The sequence below is a fragment of the Apodemus sylvaticus genome, chromosome 7 (genome assembly GCF_947179515.1).
Source record: "Apodemus sylvaticus chromosome 7, mApoSyl1.1, whole genome shotgun sequence".
Classification (NCBI taxonomy): domain Eukaryota; kingdom Metazoa; phylum Chordata; class Mammalia; order Rodentia; family Muridae; genus Apodemus; species Apodemus sylvaticus.
The window spans coordinates 62,594,849-62,620,164 of NC_067478.1; the positions used below are offsets into that span (position 1 = coordinate 62,594,849).

At 35.4% G+C, this 25,316-nt stretch overlaps 1 protein-coding gene across 5 annotated transcripts in view; it reads right to left on the bottom strand.

The window, feature by feature from the left end:
• The window catches only part of Herc1 (HECT and RLD domain containing E3 ubiquitin protein ligase family member 1), a 165,075-nt gene that overhangs the window by 73,848 nt on the left and 65,911 nt on the right, over nucleotides 1-25,316 (bottom strand). For all 5 annotated transcript variants that reach the window (XM_052187967.1, XM_052187969.1, XM_052187968.1 and 2 more), the window contains exons 20-26: nucleotides 22,829-22,943; nucleotides 22,620-22,740; nucleotides 20,627-20,798; nucleotides 17,115-17,427; nucleotides 16,614-16,734; nucleotides 14,744-14,795; nucleotides 6,584-6,852 (exon numbers count right to left, since the gene is read on the bottom strand). In XM_052187967.1, the coding sequence (XP_052043927.1) occupies nucleotides 6,584-6,852; nucleotides 14,744-14,795; nucleotides 16,614-16,734; nucleotides 17,115-17,427; nucleotides 20,627-20,798; nucleotides 22,620-22,740; nucleotides 22,829-22,943 (1,163 nt within the window). The remainder of the gene's footprint in view (nucleotides 1-6,583; nucleotides 6,853-14,743; nucleotides 14,796-16,613; nucleotides 16,735-17,114; nucleotides 17,428-20,626; nucleotides 20,799-22,619; nucleotides 22,741-22,828; nucleotides 22,944-25,316) is intronic.

Genomic DNA, 25,316 nt, shown 5'->3' on the forward strand with positions numbered 1-25,316 from the left:
TATAAAAGAGGCCACACATATACTGGGAAGAGTAGGTTTGGGTTGGTTGGTACTGAGGACTAAACTGAGGTTTTAAAGTGCTCCACTTCTAAATAATATACCCCTAGTTCCTAAAGTAGTAAATGTAAAGTTTGTTAGTCCAGATGAATCTGAGAATTGCTCTATCTCTGAAAATCTGAGTGGAATTTTGATGGGTAATGCAATGAATCTGTAGATGTAAGATGGCCATTTTCACTATGTTATTCCTGTTAATCCATGAGCATAGAAGACTTTTCCATCTTCTGAGGTCTTCTTTGATTTCTTCAGAGACTTGAAGTTCTTGTCTTACAAATCTTTTACTTGCTTGGCTAAAGTCACACCAATATTATATTATTTGTGACTACTGTGAAGGGTGTTGTATCCCTAATTTCTTTACCAGCCTGTTTATCCTTAGATTAGAAGAAGGCTACTGATTTGTTTGTGCTAATTTTATATCCAACCACTTCGTGGAAGTTGTTTATGAGCTATAGGCGTTCTCTAGTATAAATGTTGGGGTCACTTATGTATACTATCATTTCATCCGCAAATGGTGATATCTTGACTTCTTCCTTTTGTATTTGTATCCCTTTGACCTCCTTTTGTTGTCTAATTGTTTTGGCTAAACTGAATAAACAGGGAGAGAGTGGGCAACCTTGTCTTGTCCCTGATATTAGTGGGATTGCTTCAAGTTTCTCTCCATTTAATTTGATGTTGGCTATTGGTTTGCTGTATATTGCTTTTATTATGTATAGGTATGTGCCTTCAATTCCTGATCTTTCCAAGACTTTTAACATGAAGGGGTGTTGTATTTTACCAAAAGCTCTTTCAGCATCTAAATGAGAAGATCATGTGGTTTTTTCCTTTGAATTTGTTTATACAGTGGATTACATTGATGGATTTTCATATACTGAATCATCCCTGCATTCCTAGAATGAAGCCTACTTGATCATGGTGAATGATTGTTTTGATGTGTTCTTGGATTTGGTTTTCGAGAATTTTATTGAGTATTTTTAAATCAATGTTCATATGGGAAATTGGTCTGAAGTTCTCAAATTCATCTCGAATAACAAAATACCTAGGATACCGAAAACAATTCTCAACAGTATAAAAAGTTCTGGGAAATCACCATCCCTGACCTCAAGCTCTACCTTAGAGCAATACGGATATTGTACAAAGGCAGACAGGAAGATCAATGGAATAAAATTGAAGACCCAGAAATAAACCCACACAACTATGGTCACTTGATCTTTGACACAGAAGCCAAAAAATATCCAGTGGAAAAAAGACAGCATTTTCAACAACGGTACTGGTCTAAATGGCAGTCTGCATGTAGAAGAATGGAAATTGTTACATTTTTATCTCCAAGTATAAAGCTCAAGTCCAAGTGATCAAGGACCTCTACATAAAACTAGATATATAAAATCCAATAGAAAAATAATGGGAAAGAGCCTTGACTACATACATCAGCACAGGGGGTAATTTCCTAAACTAATGGCCCAGGCCCTAAGATCAAAAATTGACAAACAGGACCTCACAAAATTGAAAAGCTTCTATAAAGCAAAGGACACTGTCAATAGGACAAAACAGCAACCTACAGATTGGGAAAAGGTCTTTACCAACTCTACATCCAATAGAGGGCTAATATCCAAAATACATAAAAAATTCAAGAAGTTAAGACTCCAGAGAACCAAATGACCCTATTAAAAAATGGGGTACAAAACTAAACAAAGAATTTTCAACTGAGGAATCTTGAATGACCAAGATGTACCTCAAAAAATGTTCAACATCCTTAGTCACCAGGAAAATGCAAATCAAAAGAGCCCTGAGACTCCATTTCACACCAGTCAGAATGGCTAAGATCAAAAACTCAGGTGACAGCAGATGCTGGTGAGGATGTGGAAAAAGAGGAACACTTCTCCATTGCTGGTGGGATTGCAAGGTGGTATAACCACTTTGGAAAACAATCTGGTGGTTTCTCAGAAAATTATAAATAGTTCTACCTCAGGACCACTCCTGGGCATATACTCAAAAGATGCTCCAATATATAACAAGAAAAGATGCTCCAATACATAACAAGAAAACGTGTTCCACTGTGTTCATAGCAGCCTTATTTATAATAGCCAAAAGCTAAAAACAACCCAGATGTCCCTCAACATTAGAACAGATACAGAAAATGTGGTATATTTACACAATGGAGTACTACTTGGCTGTTAAAAACAATGACTTCATGGAACTTGCAGACAAATGGATGGAACTAGATAATATCATCCTGAGTGAGGTAACCCAGACCCAAAAGGACATTCATGGTATGTACTTACTGATAAATGGATATTAGCCCAAAAGCTCAGAATACCCATGATACAAATCACAGACCATATGAAGCTTAACACGAAGAAAGACCAAAGTGTAGATCCTTCAATCCTACTTAGAAAGGTGAACAAAAAATTCATGAGAGGTAGAGGAAGGGAGAGAGGAAGAGGAGGGGAAAAAGGGGGCAGGACCAGGTATGGGAAGAGACAAGAAGTCCAGAGTCAGAAAAATGAATAGAAATATGTGGCAGTTGGAGGTAACTAGTGGAACCACTAGAAAGTCCCAGACACCAGGAAAACATGAGGTTCCCAGAACCCACCAGGGATGACATTAGCCAAAATAGCCAACAGAGGGGGGATAGAACCTATAGGAACCACCTCCAGTAGATAGGTACAGCCTCCAGTTGAGGGATGGGGCCACCTACCCATCTCAAAATTTTTAACCCAGAATTGTTCCTGTCTAAAGGAAACACAGGAACAAAAATTGGAACAGAGTCTGAAAGAAAGGCCATCCAGAGACTGCCTGCAAACTGTCCGACATGGAGATTCATCCCATATGCAGACACCAAACCCAGTCACCATTGCAGATGCCAAGAAGTACTTGCTGACAAAAGCCTGGTATAGCTATTCTAACACACATGGTATAGCTATTCTCTGAGAGGCTCTGCCAGCACCTGACTAACACACATACAGATATTCAGAGTCAATCATCAAATTGAGCCTGGGGACTCCAATGGAAGACTTAGGGGAAGGACTGAATCCCCCTAAAGGGGATTGCAACCCCATAGGAAGAACAACAATATCAACTAACCAGACCCAGAAAAGATCCCAGGGACTAAACCACCAACCAAACAGTATAATGGATGGGTCCATGGCTCCAGCGACATATGTAGCAGAGGATTACCTTCTCTGGCATCAGTGGGAGGGGAGGCCCTTGGTCCTGTGGAGGCTTATTACCCCAGCATAGAGGGATGCTAGAGGGGTGAGGCAGGAGTAGGTGGTGGGTAGGGGAGCAACTTCTTAGAGGCAATGGGGAGAAGGGATAGAATGGGAGGTTTGTGGAGGGGAGACCAGGTAGAGGGACAACACTTGAAATGTAAATAAATAAAATAACCAATTAAAAAAAATGTAAAGTTTGGAGACAAGATGTCAAGGCCACACTCTTTTGTGGCACTCTTTTGGGCATTCTTAGGAAAGTCAATGAACTTTGAGTCCCAGTTTCCTCAAATACAAATCAAGACTAATAGTTTGGTGTCTAACCTATTCAAAGAGCTACTATGAAGCACACAGATACATGTGAAGAGTTCAAAGCTACACACCTTTAAAGTACAAGTAGTAAAATTATGTAGAATGAATATATTTTAGCTCCAGAATCAGAAGTACTTCTCCATGGTCTGTCCAGGGCTCATTTGTGTTTCTGATTCTACCTTCTCTACCCACTACTAGACTACCCATAACTACAGTGGCTCAGCCTGCTCTTCTTTGAAAAATAAAAAAAATTAATTTCTACTTTAAAAGTTTAGATTTACAGAAAGTTGTAAACCATTTTTACGTGAAGCAGTGATCTCACCAGTAATGATCATGATCACAAAATCACAGCACTGATTATCTGCTCTGAAAAACACTGAGGATGTTCTACGTCAATAGCAGCAATAGCAACTACTCAGTCAAGATTAATTCTCTCTCTATGTTTAGCTGAGTTTTAAAACTTATTTTACTATATGCATATGTGTGTATGCCCGAGTGTATATATGTGCACCCTGTACATGCAGGTACCCATAGAGTCCATAAGAAGATATCTGATTCCCTTGAACTGGAGTTATAGGTAATTTAGAGCCACCTGAAAAGAGTACTGGCAACAGAACATAGGTCCTCTCTGGCATAATGCCCTTAATCACTAAGCCATCTCTCTAGTTACAGATTAGATCAGGCCAGCCTGAACTATACAGGGAGACTCTTTCTCAAGAGGAAATAGGGGAGGAGTGAAAATGAAGAAAAAAAGAACAAAAGACTAGATCTCAATTTTGATTAGATTCCCATAGTAATGATTACTACATAATGATGAGCAAAACTTGGATTAAAAAGTAAACCCCAAAACTAGGATAATGGTATGGTAGGCAAGAGTGTTTGCTCTGCAAGCATGATGAGGTGAGTTTTAATCCCCAGCACCAATGTAAAAAGCAGGCCTTGCTGCATGAGTCTGTAACCCTAACACTGGGAAGTCAGGAACAGGTAAATCCTAAGAGCTCACTTTAGCTAGCATTCCCAGAGGACAGGTACAATGGGCAATAAAGCAGAGAGCATTAAACAACAATACCTGACATCTTCTTTGGGTCTCCACATCTGCATGACTGGGCTCACATAGTCACACACAGGCATCTCATTAGTATACATACTTTCTTTTCTCTTTAACAAGTGATACAAAAAGTTGTTCTAAAATTTCTTTAGCATTTCTCAGTAAATGATTTGCATATCTATTTTTTATAGCTACATACTGAGGACTGAATAAAAGTTTTTCTCAGGCAAAAAAAGGATCATTAATGGAAATTACTCAAGAAGCCCTGAGATAGGACTGCATTAGTCTGTAATACTATATAGTCTTAATTTTTCATGATCATGACATTTTGGAAGTAGTCTTTGCTCCTTATAAGGAAGTAACTTATAGGAAGTTCCTAAATTTGGCTTTGTTCCCCCATCCCCTTCTCATAATTACACTAGAGCTAGAGATTTAGAAAAGACAGCTACAAAGTTCAGTATTGCCATATTATGTCAAGGATACATGATAACCACATGAGTTATTAATAGTAATATTCATCTGATTGCTTAAAGCTCTATCTGCCAGATTTCTAATGGCATTCCTTTCCCCCCCTCCTTCTCATACCCTCTTAAAAAGCAAGTTATTAAGTAACCCATTAACAAGGGTGAAAAATTTAACTTCTATTAGAGGAAGAAATATCAAAGGATCTGTAGTCAGGTTAAAAGTCATTAATATTTGGGGCTTATTCTGTGACTATGCAAACCTCCTGGGTACCCTAGTTTTCTCATGGATGTATCTATTCATCAGTGGGTCTTTACTGCAGCAATCATAATCGTGGGTATTTAATGACTAGTGTTTTGTTTCTACCTTCTTTTCTTTACCTTGCTTTTGTGATAGGGTTTCTCCTATACAGCCCTAGCTGGCCTGACACTGATTATATAGCCTAGCCTAGCGTCAAACTCACCTCACAACAATTCCTGTGGCATCCTTCTAATGCACAGATAAACAGCACAGAATGGAGGTTATGAGAGGGTGCCAATTTCAACCCCACTTCTAGCAGAGGGAGGACTGATGATACTTTGTTTTAAGAGATAAAAACTTTAAAATGTACTTTTTATCTGGTTCAAATACTGTTGTACTGATGTCATTAAGAAAATGTCAAGTTGGGTGTACACCTTTAATCCCAGCACTCGGGGAGACAGAGGCAGGTGAATCTCTGAGTTTAAGGCCAGCCTGGTCTATAGAGTGAGCTCTAGGAGAGGCAGGATTAAACCAAGACAAACCCCATCTCTAAAAAACAAAACCAAAGAAACAATTAAAAACACAAAGAAAGAAAAGAATGCTAAAAGCTCAAGTAGGGGGAAAGGAGACAGCCCAGAAGGTAAAATACTTATTGCACAAGCACAAAGACCTGAATTTGGATTCCCAATACCTATATAAAAGCTAAGCCTGGCAGCATCTTTGTAATCCCAGTGCTGGGGGGCGGGGGGGTGGAAGTGAGGCAGAAAGCCTACATAGAACCCAGATCCACAAGGTATCTTGCCTCTAATAATAATAACAACAACAGCAACAATAATAATAACAACAATAATAACAACAAAGATGGACCAACAAGATGGTTCAGTAGATTAAGGTATTTGCTGCTGAGACTGAAAGCCAGAGTTCGATCACTAGAACCCATGTGGTAGAAGGTGAGAACAAACTCCTACAAGATGCCTCAGAACTCTGTGGCACATAAACTGTAAAGGAGGACCCCCAATATAAGCTCTAGACTCCACACATCTACACACATTGCATCATGCGCGCGTGCACACACGCACTCATGCACTCACTCACACACACACACACACACACACACACACACACACACACACACACACACACGGGGGGGGGGGAAGGGTATCAAAGAGAAGGGCAAAGCTTTTCACAGCATTATACATTCAGTGGTTCACTTTTGGTTTCCAGAGTTGCTTATGAGGAGTAAATACCCACAACTTACCTCTGCCCTTAGCTGTTGCTGCTCCATTGCAATGATGGAGGCCTGGGGACTTGTAGACATACTTTCTTCCGGCTCCTTGAAACCTGGAGCATTCCCCACATCTCCACTCACAAAACTTACAATATTTTCAATCAATGTGTGAACTCCCAAAGACTTAGTAAGGTCAAAATCAGACTCGAAGGAGTAAGAGGAGTTGTAGAACCAATCTCTGGTATGTTTCAGGCGAGTCCAAGAGTCACTAAGAGATTCTAATTGACTATGCATAGGACCTACATGAAAACAGGAGTTAAAAAAAATCATACATCAACAGCAATCAAGTAGAAAACACATTCTCAAACTACTTCAAAATGAAGGCTGAGCACTACTATCATACCAACTGGTGAGAAATGGGTACTCATGTTTGAACACATGCATGCATTAAGTGAATCTGGGCAAAATGCTTTGGTTTAAAAAAAAATAAAGAACAAATGAACAAAAATTAAGAGCAATGTAAGAAACTAAAGAGAAAGCCTTGTTGATGTATCAATGTCCATGTAACTGTTTTAGCAACACACGACCACAAGAAAATAAAGGCAGAAGCTGTTATTCGGAGTGCTTAATCAAAAAGGCTCTGAAGTATTACAATACATCATTACTCAGAAGCAACAGTAAATTGAGCACTTAGAACTCTATTGGTAAACTCCAATCAAAAAAGGATTTCATCTGACTAAACATTATCACTGCAAAGGGAAGTCACAACTGCACAAAATGTCTACATATCTTCAATGAAACATTAGAAAAAATGACTATACAAGGGCAAATAAACTTACAAAAAGGAGACATAAACACCACTTTTGAGTTTAGCATAAGGAACTCTCACACTACCTATCATGTGCATATTTACCTCAGGTTGTTAAGCTCCTATAAAAAGGAAGCAAAATTTCACAAAGTTTGCTATTTAAAATAGTATCTATTTAAAATAGTAATGGTATTATCAGCAGTTTGTATTAGCAGCAGTAATAGCTAAGTATTATTAGCTTGCTGATAAGTATATTTAGGTTAAACCTTTAAACATCAAATCCTACCATGTTAGAATACAAAAATAACTTTAAGTTACAAGCCAAGTTTAGCTTTAAATAAAGTATATCCGTATCTAATTTACATACTTTTTCTTTAAAAATTATTAGGGAACTAAGTTTGCTTAATTATACTTTTGGATCATAATAAACCCTCTCATCATTGTTCTATGTTTGGCCTGCTTTTGTACTTACATAATTATGTTATTATTGAATATAAATATATAATTGACAAAAACTTGCATCAATTTGTTTTCTGCTTAATTTTTACTAGTCTAAAGCTTATGCTCATTATTCTTTTCCTTTTACTGATATTGAATTCTGTCTTACATTAACTCTAAAAATGGATAATGTTTAACAGTGGTTATTATTTTGTATAGGCATGTATTGTGCATGTGTGTGGGGATATAAACACCTGTGTGTTTTTAGATGCTCATGAATGTTTATGCACCTGAATAAGGTTTGACTTAGGGTGTCTTCCTGGATTATTCTCCACTAACATGTTGTTGCAGAGTCTTGCAATGAACCTACCACTCACTGTTTTGGCTAGTTAGCCATCCAGCTTGCTCTAAGGAATCCCCTATCTCTGCCTCCCTTGTGATGGGGTTATAGGTGGGCTACTAAACCCAACTAGTCTTCAGGTAGTTCTGGGGATCCAAACGACAGTCCTTACACTTGCATAGCAAGAACTCTGATTCATCCACATAGCCCCAGTTTTAGTCATTTTTTACATTCTAAAGAAAGTATTATTTATGTAATCATTTTAGATACATTCTTTTTATACAATATAATATTGCCAACATAAATCTAAATTACTATATGTAGCCAGGATTCATTTGTTTGGCTACTATATGATATTCTATCACATAAACATACCAACTTTCTGTATTAGGAATTAATTTTAAGGTACCCAACAAAAATACATATGGAAAAAAACTGTACTTGTTAAATTATACCAGACAGAAAAGACTGGAAAGATTACTACTTACACAGTAGTGGCCACAGAGGAAGAAACTCTACTACAATATTGAGCATATAGTCTTCCCCTTTTTTACTATTATACTGGTGCGAGTTAAATCTCGTGGGAATTCTTAAAAGGGAACTAATACTATGAATTATTAAATATCCCAATAAAAATAATTCATATACCAAAGAATTATTACCTTTTAAGTACCTTTTCTATTTTCATGAAATATTCTTTTCTCAAACACTTCTGGGGGTAGCAGTAGTATAGTGTGTGTGTGTGTGTCTGTCTGTCTGTCTGCCTCCTGCCTGCCTGCCTGTCTGCCTGTCTGTCTGTCTGTTGGGGAGATAGTAATGGGCATGTAATATACATGAAGGAATGAGTGCAGGCTAGGACAACCTTGGATATCTGTCTCTTGCCCTCAACTTTAAGATAAGGTATCTTGGCTTTTGCTGTTGTGTATACCAGATCAGCTGGCCCATAAGCTTTGAGCTATTCCCATCTTCCCTTCCTTCTTGCCATAAAGGGATTATAAGCATACAAATACTTCAGCTTTATATGGGTTCTCAGGACCTGACCTCAGGTTTTCACATGTACTTTATCCACTGAACCCTAAGAATGCTTTCTAATAAAAGCTCCAGGACTAGAGATATAGTTCTACAGTAGAAAACTTGCCTATTATGCACATAAAATTCTGAACTCCATCTCTAACTCAGAGGGGAAATTTTTTTAATTTTCAGTTTTATGGAGATGAATAATAATATGAAATTTTTCCTAGTTGTATGTATAGCTTTTATATAATATAGAAAAAAGTAATATCCATGGGTAAATATTATGTTGAAATATTCTTTTAAAATAAGAAAGAAATGTAAACAAAGATACCCATTTCCCATTTTCTTAAGCTGTCCAAATTGAAGGGCTATATATGACTTGCCCAACAAAAGTCAGGTTGTAGTTCATTGAACTGAGCTTATTTTACTTAATAGCAAAATTCCAGAATCAACGGTCTTTTTCTTTTAACACATACAAGTTACATTTCAGAACAAGTCCCTCATATGTACTATCCAGTATTAGAACCATAGAAATGAAAGAGACCTATCTACTTCAGTTTCCTCAACTGAGGACAGAGAGACTCAGAAAGATGAATGTCCCAAATTAGCAATACTGGCTCCTTAATTCTGGGTGAAATGGGTTCACAAATTCCTGTTATTTAATGACTCAAAGCTCACAGATCCATGGAAATTTCAATTGCTTGGTTAATTATATAAAGGCTCAATCACTAATCTATTAATAGTGAACTGCCTTTATATACAGAGAAATATCCCATGGGATTACTGGACATGCCCAAACTAAATCCCTCTGAAAGCAGGAGTCAGCAAACATTTTCTGTCCTGTGTCACATAGTAAACAGTCCAGTGGTTCATAAGGTCTCAGCCACAATTGCTCAATCCTGCTATTGTAATAAGAAAACAGATAGATAGTCGATAAACAAATGAGTACAGCTTTGTTTCAATTTACAAAAATAGTGAAAGGTCAGACATGGCTACTAGATGTAGTTTGAAAAATCTTAAAGGATAAAATTAGTGGGTATATGATTCAAATAAACATCTTACGAATAAAACATAAAATCAGGAAAAAAGAAGAGGCATGGTGCACACCTTTAATCTCAGCACTCAGGAAGCAGAGAAAGGAGGGTCTCTGTCAGTTCAAGGCCAGCCTGGTCTACATGTGATCCAGGCTAGTCACATAGAGTAGTCTCAAAACACAAAGCAACACAACAAAACAGTGGAGGTCAAAAACTTAGACATAGAAAAATGAAGGACAGAATTTTACTTAAAAAAATAAAACTATTAGCTTTAGATTGTTCCGTGTTTTTTAATCTCAAAATAAAAAAGCAAGCTAAATAGGGAAGGCTTCTACACCTCAATAGAAATGAAGATCAATGCTTATCACTTACTAACTCAGAAGTGACAACTAAAGGAACAGTTCAGCAAGACTTTGTGACTGTTTACTTGTCCTTACAAACTCTGGCTCTTAAATGGAATTTTCAAAATGAACATGGCTGAGCTGCAATACATACTTTATAAACCATAAAATATGTAGGCAAGCTAAAAGGGGAAAAAATGTAAACATGCCATCATGTACTTGCTTGAAGCTCTTCTTTTTTCTGGGGCTCAACTGGTCAAAAAGGAGTAAATACCCTACCACACGAGAGTCAGAAGACAAAAGCAGAGATTTGATACAGGAGATAACATTTACATTCTTTATGTAACTTGAAATGGACAGATAAAATAGCATTTTACCCAATTTGTTACATCATAAAACGAACATTGATAAATGTATCCAGCATTAATTCAGCAATAAAATGCTAACAACATTGAGGAAGGCCTGAGTGATGAGACTCAAACTACACTTTAACCAATAAAGTTTACCTAATAAGGCTTCTGCTACTGCTTCTTAAATTGCTGAGATTCAACCTAACACTTTCACCATAGCAGCCTCAACTTACACAGGAAATAGCAAGCACTGGTCAAAGGTATTATCATTCTGTAAATAATTAGTTCAATCTGCACAAACACAGTAAATCTTTTAAATATGTGTCAAAATATGAAAATGTTAACAGTTTTTGATGTTTTTTTAAGAATTTGATAAATTTATGATTAAATGAGTTCATATTTATGAAGCACTTAAAATAGTGCTTACTTTTGGAATTTAGCTTTTTTGTTTTGTTTTGCTCCCCAGTCAGGTCTTGCTATGACACCCATGTTGTCTGCAACTCTTGGAGTCAATCAACGCTTCCTGCACCACCACCACCACCCCTCCAGGCCCTACCACACAGCTGTTACTACAGAAACTTCCAGCCTAGAATTTAAATTTAACATTAACATCTCTGAAAAGATGAACAAGGTAGTCTAGCTAAAGATTATATACTCCCATTGCTTTGCACCTTCCACACTTGCTTAGATCACAGTGAAATTTTAGCAAGAAGTAAGGGTTTTATAAAGAACAATCATGTTTCATCAGCATGAATCTTAATATACCTAATGTCAAATAATGAGTGAAGTACAAGTGATAAACCCTTTCAAGAAACTTTTTAAAAGAAATGTTGAATATGCACTAACGACTAATTATCATTTATTCACACATTTAATTTTAATAAACAAGGTATAATTAAAACTATTGTTTCTCTTGTTCCTCTGATTTGACTTTCACTAAGACCAACAAATGGAAAAAGAGAAAATTTTTGTATTTCTTCCTCAAATTCTAGAAATGAATACACATATAAAAAGAATTCTCTTTGGCTAGACATTTGTTTATTCTTCAGAGTACAGGTCACAGTTTCACAATAAACAGTTTGGTCAAAATAGTTCTCATACTTAGAAGGTTCAATTGTCCCAGACAAGATATTCATTTTAAAGCCTAAGGAATCTGATTCAGTTTGACAAGTGAATAGGAATAAGAAATACTATACTACCATTTAAAAGCAAAACAAAATAAACACTTCCTCTAGTGTGTGGTCCAAGGATAATCATTAAATATATAAGATTTGTAGAAAATTTAGAACATGTATCAAATGTTTTTTATATTTTTTAGTATTTCAAAGTATGTGTTTATCCGGGTGAGATCTGAACACATGAATACCAGTGATTATTCTGTTGTTGTTGTTGTTTGTTAGTTTGTTTATTTGTGACTCTCTACACAAATTCACTCATGAAACAAGTACTCTATGAGAGCATGCAATCCTGTGGACCTGAAGTTACAGGCTGTGAGCAACCTGAGATGGATGAAGGAACTGAACTGTAGTCTTCTCCAAGAGCGGTAAGTGCTAAACCCCTGAGCCATCCCTCCAGACCCTCTTAAACTGTACTTTCAGTGTTTTTGAAGAAAAGTTTCTATTACAATAAGTAAAATAAAATCTACAAAGTATGCAATTTTATTATGTATTAAAGTCTAGGATTCTGAGACAGAAAAGTAACTATTTTGGATTACATTCCTAAAATAGTGACTCTTCTTCTTTCTAGTTATTTTACTGTAATTCCTAGGAATAGAATAAAGAGTAAATTTATTCCCTGGGAACAATAAAACAGAAAAATTGACACAATAAATTGGTACCACATTAAGTGATTTGATAAAACTTCAAATGATCACTTTGCCTCCATATTATAATTTCCCAAATGAATAGTTACAAAAAAATTCCTTAAAGGTCTCTATATTCTTTTCTGATTTAAAAACAAGAAAGACAAATTTCAACAAGAAAATAGGGGGGCACTAGTACTATCTTAAGATTTTTAAGGCAGACAGTTTGTCCATACATCAAGTTACATTAATGGCTTGATTAATTTATATCTATTTAGAGCTAAAGCTAAAGGAGATTTACACATAGTTTTAGGACAAAAGTTTTGAAAAAAATATAGACAACAATTCTAGGTTATAATTTTAATACATTAATTCGTAATTCAAATATGAACTACTCCATACTATTTGAAGATAAACATACTACTCTTCCTTTATTTAAGAGATACTTCTTTGTTTCACACTGGCATAATTAGAGATTAAATAGCAAATGCATACTTCAAGCGCCATTATAAAAAGTTGTAAAAAACAAACAAACAAACAAGAAAAAGTAACTACAGCCAATGGACTATCACTTATAAATACAGCTACACTAGAATGTCACATTAGCAAGGTCTCAAACTATAAGTTAGCTTCCCTCTGCTCCTCAGCCAGTATAGAGCTGCTCACTCCCTGGCACAATAAGCACATAGTGCTTTAACGCTCTTAGTACCACTGCTGAGTGTGGGATAACAGGCATGCACCATCATGCTCAAATTTAAATGAACATCTAACAATATTCACCTTAGCTAAACAAGCCAAAAAAGTAAGTTATATCCCAAAAACTTGACTGTCAAATCAAATGAACTGTCAGTTTCCAAAGTATATAACATAAATGGAATGTATATTGTATGACAAAATAATATGTTTTATAATAATTTTATTATTTTATAAATGTAAACCATAAAATATAATTATAATAGAATATATTTATAATAAATAAAATACCTTTATAATATTGAATTTTCTTTTATATCACAAATAACTTGGTTTTGTTTTTCTTTTGAAGGAAAAACAAAGTATCAAAATATATCAAAAACTTTGATAAATTTTAATTTCAAGATCTTTCAATAAAGAAAGTATCAGTTCTGGGTCTTAATAGTCTTAATATTGCAGTAAATTTTATTCTGCAGGAGTATCATTATTTTCTGTGTGTGTGGTGTGTGTGTGTGTGTGTGTGTGTGTGTGTGTGTGTGAGAGAGAGAGAGTGATTTTTAAAAATCATATGACCTATGATGCTCCTTTCCCACATTCCTTATCTTCTATTCTTTTTATGGGGTTTTGGTTGGTTTTGGTTCTTTTTACATATGTGGAAAAGCTAAAACACGAAGAAAGGGTTTTATGTTGAAAAATAGAAATTTGATTATCACAGAAACAAATTTTCCTCACACGCTTTTAGCAAACAGCCACCAATGGAAATTCTTAACATTTTATATTTTTATAAAAATATTATATACAGGGTTTTAAATGAAAGTATTAGTTAATAAGAGAATATTAATATTTAAGAGTGTTTTCAGTTATCCTTGGACTTATATTATCTAAAGCCACTGCTCCTTTTCTCCATTTGCCTATGTGTTAACTGATACCCATTAAGATAGAGCTACCAAGAAAAGACTATACTATAAAATACTATAAAATTGCATGCCATATAATAAAAGAACAAACAGGAAGGCAATGTAGAAACTTTTATTTAAGGGTATATGTATATATGTATTAGGCAACTCCATTAGTGAGCCAGAGCATAGAAAGCTACACATATAACCTCCCAGAAAAGACAGGCAACATTTCTAGAATTCTATAATATTTTTTAAAAGTACTTTTAAAGCAAAACACAGGAAAAAACAGAACTAAATATTAACTCATATGCATTTCCAGATTTTAAATATATGTGCATTGTGGAGAAGATTACCTTCCTTTTACTTTTTCTAATAAAATCCTCTCAATTGCTTTGGCAATGATATCCCAGTGACAATTAGGCTTAAATATATCAGACAGAAAAACAGCTACTTAATTTAAGCTGGTTTTTACCTCTCTTTCTATGAGATGATGCCAAATCAAAGTCAACATTTCGCCGGCCACTCTATAACAAGTCAAAAAAAAAAAAGTTTAGGTGTTAAAAGTTTTTTTATTAACATTTAATAAAGCATTAAAATGACCCATACAGTTATAGTAATGTCCTATTTTAACACCAATAAAGTCAGATCAACAACACACCCACTGAAAACTATAGAAGTGCATACACACAAAACTTCACAGATGCTAACTCCAGGATCTGTGCAAGCAAAACTCAAGGATCTCAAGCAAAAACATATGCATTAATTACCACAAGGAGTAGTTGGTTGTATTTGCTGCTGCTACCCTTCTCTTATCTTTATGTTCATCTTCCAGTTACAGAATGACAATAATATTTTAAATACCTACAGCCATTGCAATATTATCCTAGTTCCCAAAATTACTACTTCTTTTTCTTCTTTATTTTCCTTTTTTTTTTTTTTTCAAACGTTGCACTAGCCTTGACTGGAAATTTACAGATCAACTGGTAAATATTATAACAAAGAAAGTTACACAGTGCTAAGATTCTACTGGCATTCCAAAATACTTTTATTAAATCTATTAAAATTGAGAAATCCCAACTGATCAAACTGCAGATAGCTTAACAGAGTAAATGCTTTCAGAAAAACAGAAGTTTATTCTCTGTGTATCAGATGGTAGAGGGTATAAACTGTCTACTCTCATTTGTCCATGCACAACTAATTATCCATAAGCCATACTAAGTTAACTAAAGTTCATATATTTAACATTATGACAATTTCAGTTGTACTTTGACACTGTTTCACACAAACAAAAGAATGTGACAAATAAGACTATGAAAGAGGATCATTTGATAAATACTGCAGAAGGTCTTTACCTATTCCACATAAAAACACATTCAAAAATACCCACGTGTAAGTAAATATATATTGTCTTATCTGTCCATACATAACACATCAATCGAAAGTGCCAGATCTCAGGCCATTTTATGCTGAATAAACCAAATCACCCAACCAGTCTCCCAAAGACTATGTTATAAAATGTTTTCATCACATGTACCTTTGTGTAAGAAGAAATTAATCTCACCTCAAAACCAGAAATAGTTATTTCTTTTTAACAGGGTTGTCTTTATCTTTTAGACACTGAATTATACAATACAGTTTTCTGCATGGTGGCTCCTTTTAGAAAATTCCTTGCAATGCATAAATCTTACTTGGGGATTTATCTTTTTGTCTAGTCTTTTGTCAGTATTCATTCATTCATGTAGATTACCCTTTTGTAAAGTATTTGCTATATGCTAAATCGTTATAGTTCTGAAGAAGCTAGGTAACAGCTAGTTAAAAGGCACAAAATGTTGATAAGAATGACAAGTCTGAATTCAAATGATTCAATGAATGTCAATCAAATAGAGTTCAGTATTTTTGGCTCACTAAGACAGAGTAAATAATTCATTATAGAATATATATTACAAAAAAGGCTCAAAGAAAGATTTACCACTGAACTAGTTACCTTTATTTGAAAAAACTTATATTTTATTCACTAACACTACTAGACATATAAGAATAATGGGTTAACACCTAACAGAGTACAAGAGAAGAAATTATGAGAAAGAAGAAACCACTATTACACGAGCTAAGATTGAGGCAGACTCATCCAGTAGTCTTAGCAAGAGATAAATGTATGAATCAGGACCTCAGGAATAAGTCAGGACTGAAGATCAAAACTGTTGGCAAGTTTAATATAACAATATTGTTTCTATTATAAATCTTTCAAGTTTATATATGCCTAAAATAAGTATAAACAACTCAACCCAAAAGCTTTATATATCTGTAGCTAGAAATCAAGATACTTCTTTAGCTATACATACCAGTGCATAACCCTCTTCATCTGATTCAGGCTGAGACAAATCAGATTCACTCCTTGATTTGATCAGTCTGTAACTTGGACTTGCATGAACTAGGCGGCTCTCAGCAGTGAGACTTTCACTCCTGTCTCACACACACAAAGAAAAGGATTTTGGTTGGGGACTGTTAGTAAACATAAAATTGAATGGAACTAGCAACATAAAGAAGATAAAGCAAAGTGAAATCATTATGTCTGCCCATAGAAACCCTTTAGAATTATATTACAGAAAGATATGAGTACTTTTTGGATGTTTGTTAACTGTGGTTATTTATACACATATAAAACTTCCTCCTCATGGAACCAAAAATTCACATTCCAGGCTAAACCAACACTACTGTTTATTTTCAATTCATTCTAGTCAACTTGTATTTCTTCCTCTGTCATTGAAACTACCAAACAGAAGCTCACTGTAAGAAGTACCACAGGGAAGAGAACAGCATTTTCAGTTTCCAATCAGGCCTACCTAGTCATAAGTCCAGTGCCTTCAGAGGCACTCACAGGGGGCTGCTGCAACTGCCCTTCTTCCCTTCGCTTCTGAAGCTCATCAATCACAGGACTTACTCCTAGTATTAGGAGCGCACAGCGGTGGATCACAGAGTTGCAGGCAGCAGTGTACACATCCTGCCCCTCAGGAAGATCTGTGCTGACCCGTCGTTCTGGCTGAGACTGTGGAGGTGGGTCATCAGCTCGGACCCCAGACCCTGCCCCACTGTTTATTCTATCTCGATCTCGGCTACGAGCTACTTCTCGGGCTGAGAGGAAACACTGAAAGATTTCTGTAACATGCAACACAAAAACAAGGTCTTAACACATGGGGGGAGAAAAGCAAAGAAAATAACAATGAAAATAGTCAAAAAGTTTGAACCAAAACTTACTGAAACAGGGAAAAATCAGTTTTTAGACAAGAAATATAGCATAGTAAGAAAGTTACAGCAAATGTCATACTTTTCATAAAAATTGCAATATACGTCACAGAATTTGGATTTGGATGGTTCTACCTCGTACCATCTTAAAATATGTCAAAATGGTAAACTGACTTAAGGTATAATCACGAGATCTGTGACTTTGGAAAGGGCCATTTGGCCTGTCTTTTCGTCCATGAAATAAGTCATGTAGACTCTTTTGAAAGGAGACATCTTTTGAGGATCTCAGCTAGAAAATAGCCTCAGTTACCAAAGACTGCTAATGAGGCTGCCAAGTCAGGCTAAGGAAACTCTCTAATGTGACCACCTGCCCAGTTTCCCAGATTTCCTTAGAACATCCTTGGAATTTTCCCCTATTCTGGGTATCCACCTGTCCTGTCATTTCTTAAATTAATCATTCTTTATTGGCAAAATATAAAAGCATCAAGCTTTAGTCATTTCTTTTCAAATTCACTTTCTTGTGAGTATCCCCATATACACACAAACATAATGAAAATTTTATGCTTTTGTTAATCAGTTCTTGTATTAATGAGATTCCTACATCTAGTCAAAAAGGTCACTTAAGAATTAAAGAATGACAAAGTGGGTCCCCTTCTCCAGGATTTCAAATCTTACTAGTGAGTAAGGTATCAGACCACCAGCAGCTATAGCTATATTTGTACAACTGTGCAAATGCAAATATCAGATCCACCCAAACTTTCTGAATCAGAAGCTCTATAAATGGAGCTCAGCAATGTTTTAACAAATCCTCCAGCAGGTTCTAAAGATCAATATAAGGCTCTAGGGCAGTGGTTCCCAACTTTCTTAATGCTGTGACCCTGATACTGTGACACAACACTACCTCATATTGTAGTGACCCCCAACCATAAAATAATTTTCAATGCTACCTTATAACTGTAATTTTACTATTGTCAAAAATCATAATATAAATACAGAATATGTAAGATGATTTTAGAAGACCCCTATGTTTGACAAAACCCAAAAGGGATCACAATACATAGGTTAAGAATCACTGTTTTCTAGGTTACATTTTAAAAACAAAAAAACTTGCTTATTTCTGAAATGGTCAATACCTTGGTATGGAAAAAAAAAAGTCAGGTTACAAGGAAAACAGACAAATTTAAGCTTATGAATAAAAAGCTTCTTCCTATCTGAGTTTATATAATTTCTAACAACTGAATTTGACTGTATCTTAAACACATTAAAAAGGAACAACCACTGATGTCATTGCTGAAACTAAAACTGTTTATGATGGGCAAGATTGCCTCCACAGTTAAAACACCATCATCATGAAGAGTCCTTTTGACACAGCCCATGGTGCTCACAAGTATAAAATGCTGGTGAGTCAGCAAGGTTCTGAGGCTACTATTATAGTAGTGAATATTTTATAATAGCTAAATAATTTTTTGTTCAAATTTGGAGTACAAGTGGTATACTTAATGGGAAATTCAGGGGGGAAAGTTGGCAAAACACTAGATTCATCCGTTAACATAGAAATTACAATTTAAAGGTGTGTACAACTTTATTTCTTTACATTTATTTTATTTATGTATTTGGGGAGACAGACATATATGTAGATCAGAAGCCATATGCAGCAGTTGGTTCTCTCCTTCCAACATGTGGATTCTAGGGATCAAACTCAGGTTGCCAGGCTTAGCAGAATGACCTTTACCCACTGACCATGCTGTCCTTTAAACTCATACTGTACCTTTACATTTAGAGAATATGATATTTTTCGTTATGCTATAAAATGTTCCTTACTTCTGAAAAATTAAAGCAAGAAATTCTCAAGAGTCCGGAGGTAGAAGGCAGTTAAAAGTCATCCACCTAACAGATACTGGAATTTCCAGAACTGGTTCTAATTCAAGCTATTACTAACTGTGACTTTAGATACATAATTCTGCCTCCTTAAGCCTCAATTCACCTATCTTTACAATGAAACATTATTAGAACTTTAAGACTACTGTAAGAATTATGAATCACTCTACTTGAAACCCCAGATACCATCCATGCCCAATGCATCACAGATGCTCACATGTTATAGCAAGTTTATACATTACCATTTCCCAAATGACTATTATGTTTTGTTTTGTTTTGTTTAATTGTAAGGGAAAGCTAATACTATGTTGTCCTCTCTGACCTCTTTTCCAGAAATTTTTGAACTAATTTTTTATTTAGCTATGGAAGTTCTCAGTTTAGCTTGGAAAATTCTACTAGTTAATCTCCCTATCTGTGAATTCCTTTATTCCACCATATCTTTTCATTGTTGTTTAAATTCTTTTTAGTTTTTTCTGAGACATCTCAAAATAATTTTTAAAAGTACAAAGAAATCAGTTAAATGTGTAATAAAGCTAGGGCATATAGATCAATGGTGCAGTGCTTCCTTATTTCTAAGAGCCTAAAATTAATCCTAGTGCCACCTCCTTGTAAATTGAACATATACACATATGATGTCAAAACATCATTTGATGTACAGCCTGCCATGGGATTGTAGACTACAAATTAAATATGCATGTTAATGTAAAATATCCAAATCACTTAAGATATTGATAAACACTTGAAAAGCTTTGATAATTCTCTTTAAACATATAAATAACTATTTTCCTAAATTTACCTGGAGGTTTAGAATATAAAATATAAAAAGTTTTATCCCCACCCAAAGTTATTCTCATATCATTGTTCTACCATTGCTTTTATTTCTTATACCTACCGAAATAAAATATAGTTGAAACTTAGAATTTTAAAAGCTCTCTCTATAAAACACAATTTGGACCTCCTAAATGGCATAGCAAGGGGTTATTTCCCCACAAAGAAGTCTCCAGGTTGATGAAAACTGACATGCTTTGAGGGCTTTTCAAGTCAGAACATGTAATACAAGAGCATTAGAACAACACTACCCTGGTTTCACAAGTCCCCTGTAATGTCTAATGCAAACGTAAATCCCTGATACACTGTCAGATGCTTTTAGAAGAAATACACAGACACTCGTGCTCTGCCTTCCTACATACAAAATGTCATGATCTTGCGTCTCAAGTGAGAAGAATGGACTTACTGCCAGCTGTCATTACTTCATGCTCCCGTTCTTCGTCCTCATCTTCAGGCTCTGGATGGCCGTCCTCCCTGTCTCTCTCAGCCAGCTCTTCCATTTCAGCTTCTTCATCAATGGTCCGGGTAAAAGAATGCTCTTGAGGATCAACATCTGTAGAATCTTGGTTGTCTGAGATCTTAAAAAAATAATAGGAAACTACACTGACTATATTCTTTTCAAAGCTTTAAAAAATTTTCAAGAAACCTAAATTTTTATGTTTTGGAAAATACTGCTGATATCAATAATAACACATAAACTTTACAAATGATACACTGGTAATTTGCAAAGATTACATAGACTACATGCACATATATACAAACAGACATGTTCTTTCTTGCCTGGTATTTTCACTGAAATATCATGCTATAAATTAATTCATGTTTACTTTGTGTTTGGCTATACACTACAAAGCTGCAATGTAAGTTACAACATGATACAAGCACAAAAAGTGATTTTTGTTACTTGGTTTTGGGTTTTCTGTTATTCTTTGATTGGTGGGTTGGTTGGTGGGTTGGTTTGAGATAGGGTCTCTCTATTCATCCCTGGCTGTGCTGGAACTCACTATGTATGCCAGGCTAGTCTTTAACTCAGAGAACCACTTGCCTCTGCCTCTGAATGCTGGAATTAAAGACATGTGCCATCATGGCCAGCACTGACTCTACTGTTCTCTTCAAGTTCTCTATGCTATTACTCTGTACAAATAAATGCTTGCAGGAACAGTACTGAAGTTCAAACTCAAAGCCTTACATATGCTTAATATGTATTCTACCATATAAGTTTAAGTCCAAATCACCAATAATTCTAAATTAAAGGTAATGCTTTTTAAAATTTAACTTTGCCCTCCTTCCCACCCACAAAAATCCAAAACTTCAAAATCTAGTAAGAACAATGTTAATGTAGTTTCCCATAATGGTCATGCTACCCAACAGTTACCTATACTTAGAAAAGTATCAAATATCGTAACTTAATAATTCACCTTATAAATTTCAATACAAAGTACAAATGACAACTTTCAATTACAATCATAATAGAGGATATCTGTGATTCATGACCAGTGAATAACTTAGAAACTTCACAATATAAAAATACTTAGAAATTTCACCATGTACAATACTTAGCAATAAGGCTCATATGTCACATATTTACTTTCATATACATGAGTTTCAAGTTAGAACCTTGAGAAATGATAAATTAATATTTCTTCTGAACATTTAAGGTCACTCTCAAATATCTATATCTATAAATACTAAGCCAGTGCATGCTGAAATCTTGTCTGTTGTTTATACTTAGGAACTAAATCACAAAGAACAAAGGTGCTGATGTGTCCTAGTTTTAAGTAAGTATTGTGAAGAGGATGCTCTTAGGCTTGTTTCTATAATTACAGGGTTGTGCTGTCAGAATCACCAAGCTCTTTCAAAATCATCTATTTGTTCCCATATTTACTCCTGGATCCTCCTCAATTAGTGGCCTCGATCTTAACTTTCACAATATACATCTATAACTACAGTACTGCTGCACTGCTTATAACCTTGGCCTTTTTTCACCTTTTTTGTACACTGAGAATTTTTAATAATTTTCAGTTCTTGTATCCTTGCTGCATTTTTTAATCAATCTGAAGTATCTGGTAATATCCCTGATAATTTCTGGCATTTTAAGTTAAAGAGGGTAATTCCAATGTAACTTAATCAATAAAAAAAAAGGAGACTATCATCCATGATTTGAACAAGCTAGTTTGTAACTATCATCTATGCAGGCCATTACCTAGCAGACCTAATACATTTGATAAAAATGAGGTAAATAAACCCCAACGCTTTTATTCTGCTAATATTTTCCACTAGAAAACATGCTAGCATGTTTTGAACATTCATATCAATCAAGGCATGTTTTTCACAAATTGTGGGGCCATCTCTGACAAGCTTGCAAGAAAACATAGAAATTAATTGATTTCCAACTTTACCCATCTGTCTCGTGATGATGACCTGGTTTGAATAAGTTCAAGGTTCTTGCAAGCAAGTAAACGACTTCGAACTTTGTATACACAACGATACACTTCTGATAAGCTTTTACCAGGTTGGTATCTAAATAAAGAACCAAAATAGAAAAGTTACCTAATTTCTAACATCATGAGAGCAAATATTTGTTGAGGATAGTTTTTAAGTTACTTGCCGGCTTTCTCCACATGCTTGACTGAGTAAGCTTGTGTGTTTGAGGAGTGCTGCAAGAACAAATCTAGACACCGTGTCCAAGAGTGACTCATTACTTAAAGTTGCACTGTCCCAATCTGAAAAATAAAATGATACAATGACATTTAAAAGGACCCAGAAAATAGTTCTGAGGTCCTTATATATCGATAGCTTTTGTTCCCCAACACCTGAGTTTCACTGACATTTTGAACAACTACTTGACAAACACACAAATACTGTTTCAGGTGCTATGAATACAGTTTTGGGGTTTTTTTGTTTGTTTGTTTTTTGGTTTTTTGGATTTGGACAGGGATTCTCTGTATAGCCCTGGCTGTCCTGGAACTCACTCTGTAGACCAGGCTGGCCTCGAACTCAGAAATCCACCTGCCTCTGCTTCCCAGAGTGCTGGGATTACAGGTGTGCGCCACTACCGCCCGGCTATGAATATAGTTTTGAACCATGACTCTGGTCTCATGGAATTTGAATCTTGGTGTGGGGTATGGAGATGCAAAAGATATAATTGAATATGACAGGCAAGGGCTAAGAAGAAAAACAACATAAGGCAAGAACTGGGGAACTATGCTGTATAATTACTATTTCATACAGGGTGTTCTGATCAGTTTTCTGATTTGAATCGAGATCCAAATCAAGCAAGGAAGGAAACCTCATGGATACAGAATATTATTAATATAACCAGGTTCAAGAGGTCAGAATTGCTGGAGCAAAGGTACATGCACAAGAATGGTAGGAGATGACATTAGATAGCTGATGGGGAATTAGACTATAACTAGTCTTGGAAACCAGAACAAAACCTTTAGATTTGACTTTCTTTTTGTTAAATGGAGATCAGCATAGAGAGCTTTGAACATGGAAATGGCATGATCTGACTTATAATTTAAGCTCTACCTCTTAGATGGAGAACCTATTATACAGATAGTAAAAGCAGAACTCATTATAGTGGTCAAACTAGGGTAGGAACAATTCAAGTACTGAAAAGTTGTCAGAGTCTGCATAAATTCTGAAAGTACTGTTAAAATTTAAAGCCAACAAGAATTTAAATGTATTAGTTAGAGAATAGTGAGATTGGAAGACCATACAAGTTTTGTGGGAAAAGAACTGGAATCAAAGTCTATATTTGAACACTTTCCATTAAGCAGCCTAAAAACTGAATACACAATAGTATATTCTATTCACTTAGGTACACACACATATGAAACTATGTATATGACATATGTATATGATATATATTATTTTAATCCATAGAAGTAGATCCTGTGAGAGTTCAAGAACATCTGGGCAATTAAAAATATCTAACAAGAAATGAATATATGTAATTGAAAACTCAAACCACAGCATTAAATAAAGAAAACTAGTCATGTGGGTACTCTGCCCCCCCCCCCGATGGAGTATATTATACTAGATGGAGCATATACTCTTAAAATAAAGAAAATTCAGTAGATTCAATGGGTGAGGGGGTTTCTGTCCTCCCTGTTCTTAGAGCGAATTCTTCACTGCTCATCTGACAGATCTACTGAATAATGATTGTACTCCAATGCAAAACCAAACAAAAAGTATCCTTGGAAAATATTAAGACCCAATTTAGTTTTACTTGTTCTTAACTATTTATTCTTAAAGCTCCTTCCCCAAAAGACAAAATGCTACATATTAAATTTTCACTTTATTTCCATGTATATATTAAAAATATAAATCCAGACTTAACTAATTTATAGGCTAAAAAACTGACAATGCAAATATGCCTAACTTTATATAAAATTTTATAATCCACAGAGACACTTGTAACAACCATGCACACTGTATATATGCATCTGAATTTATCTACATCAGGTTCTTGAGGAGTTGCCTATACCACAGACCTGGTTACTGTCTGAAAACTGTTATAACTAAACAGGGAAGAGGGAAGGAAGGGAAGGAGGGAAGAAAGGGGAGAGAGAGAAGGGGATGGAAGGGGAAGAAAAGAGAGGGAAGGGGAGAAGAAGGGAGGAGAGGAGAGTACACCATGGAGTATGAGTGCCATGACATGTATGAAGGGCAAAGGGCAAACTGCAGTTCTCATGTGGGTCCCTGGGACTGAACTCAGGTCATCACACTTGGCACAAGTGACCATGAGCCATATCACTAGTTAGCAAGCTATCTTTCCACCGGTGTTTAAAATAACTGATTTAGGAATGGTAGTACATCTAATAATTTCAGTACTCAGGAGGCTGAGGCAAGAGGATTAAGAGTTTAATGCCAGACTTGAGCTTAAAACTCTGTCTTTAAAAAAGAGAGATGTATATAATATATACCTCGGTTCATTTTATTTATAAAAGATGAAAGCCATCAAAAAGTGACAACATAATTACTTTTACGATCTTTTAAACCTGAGAATTCCAAGATTCAGAAGAAAACTAAGGATAGGATAAGAAAGAAACAACACGGAAAAAAACAGAGACTACAGATGTAACTCTCAA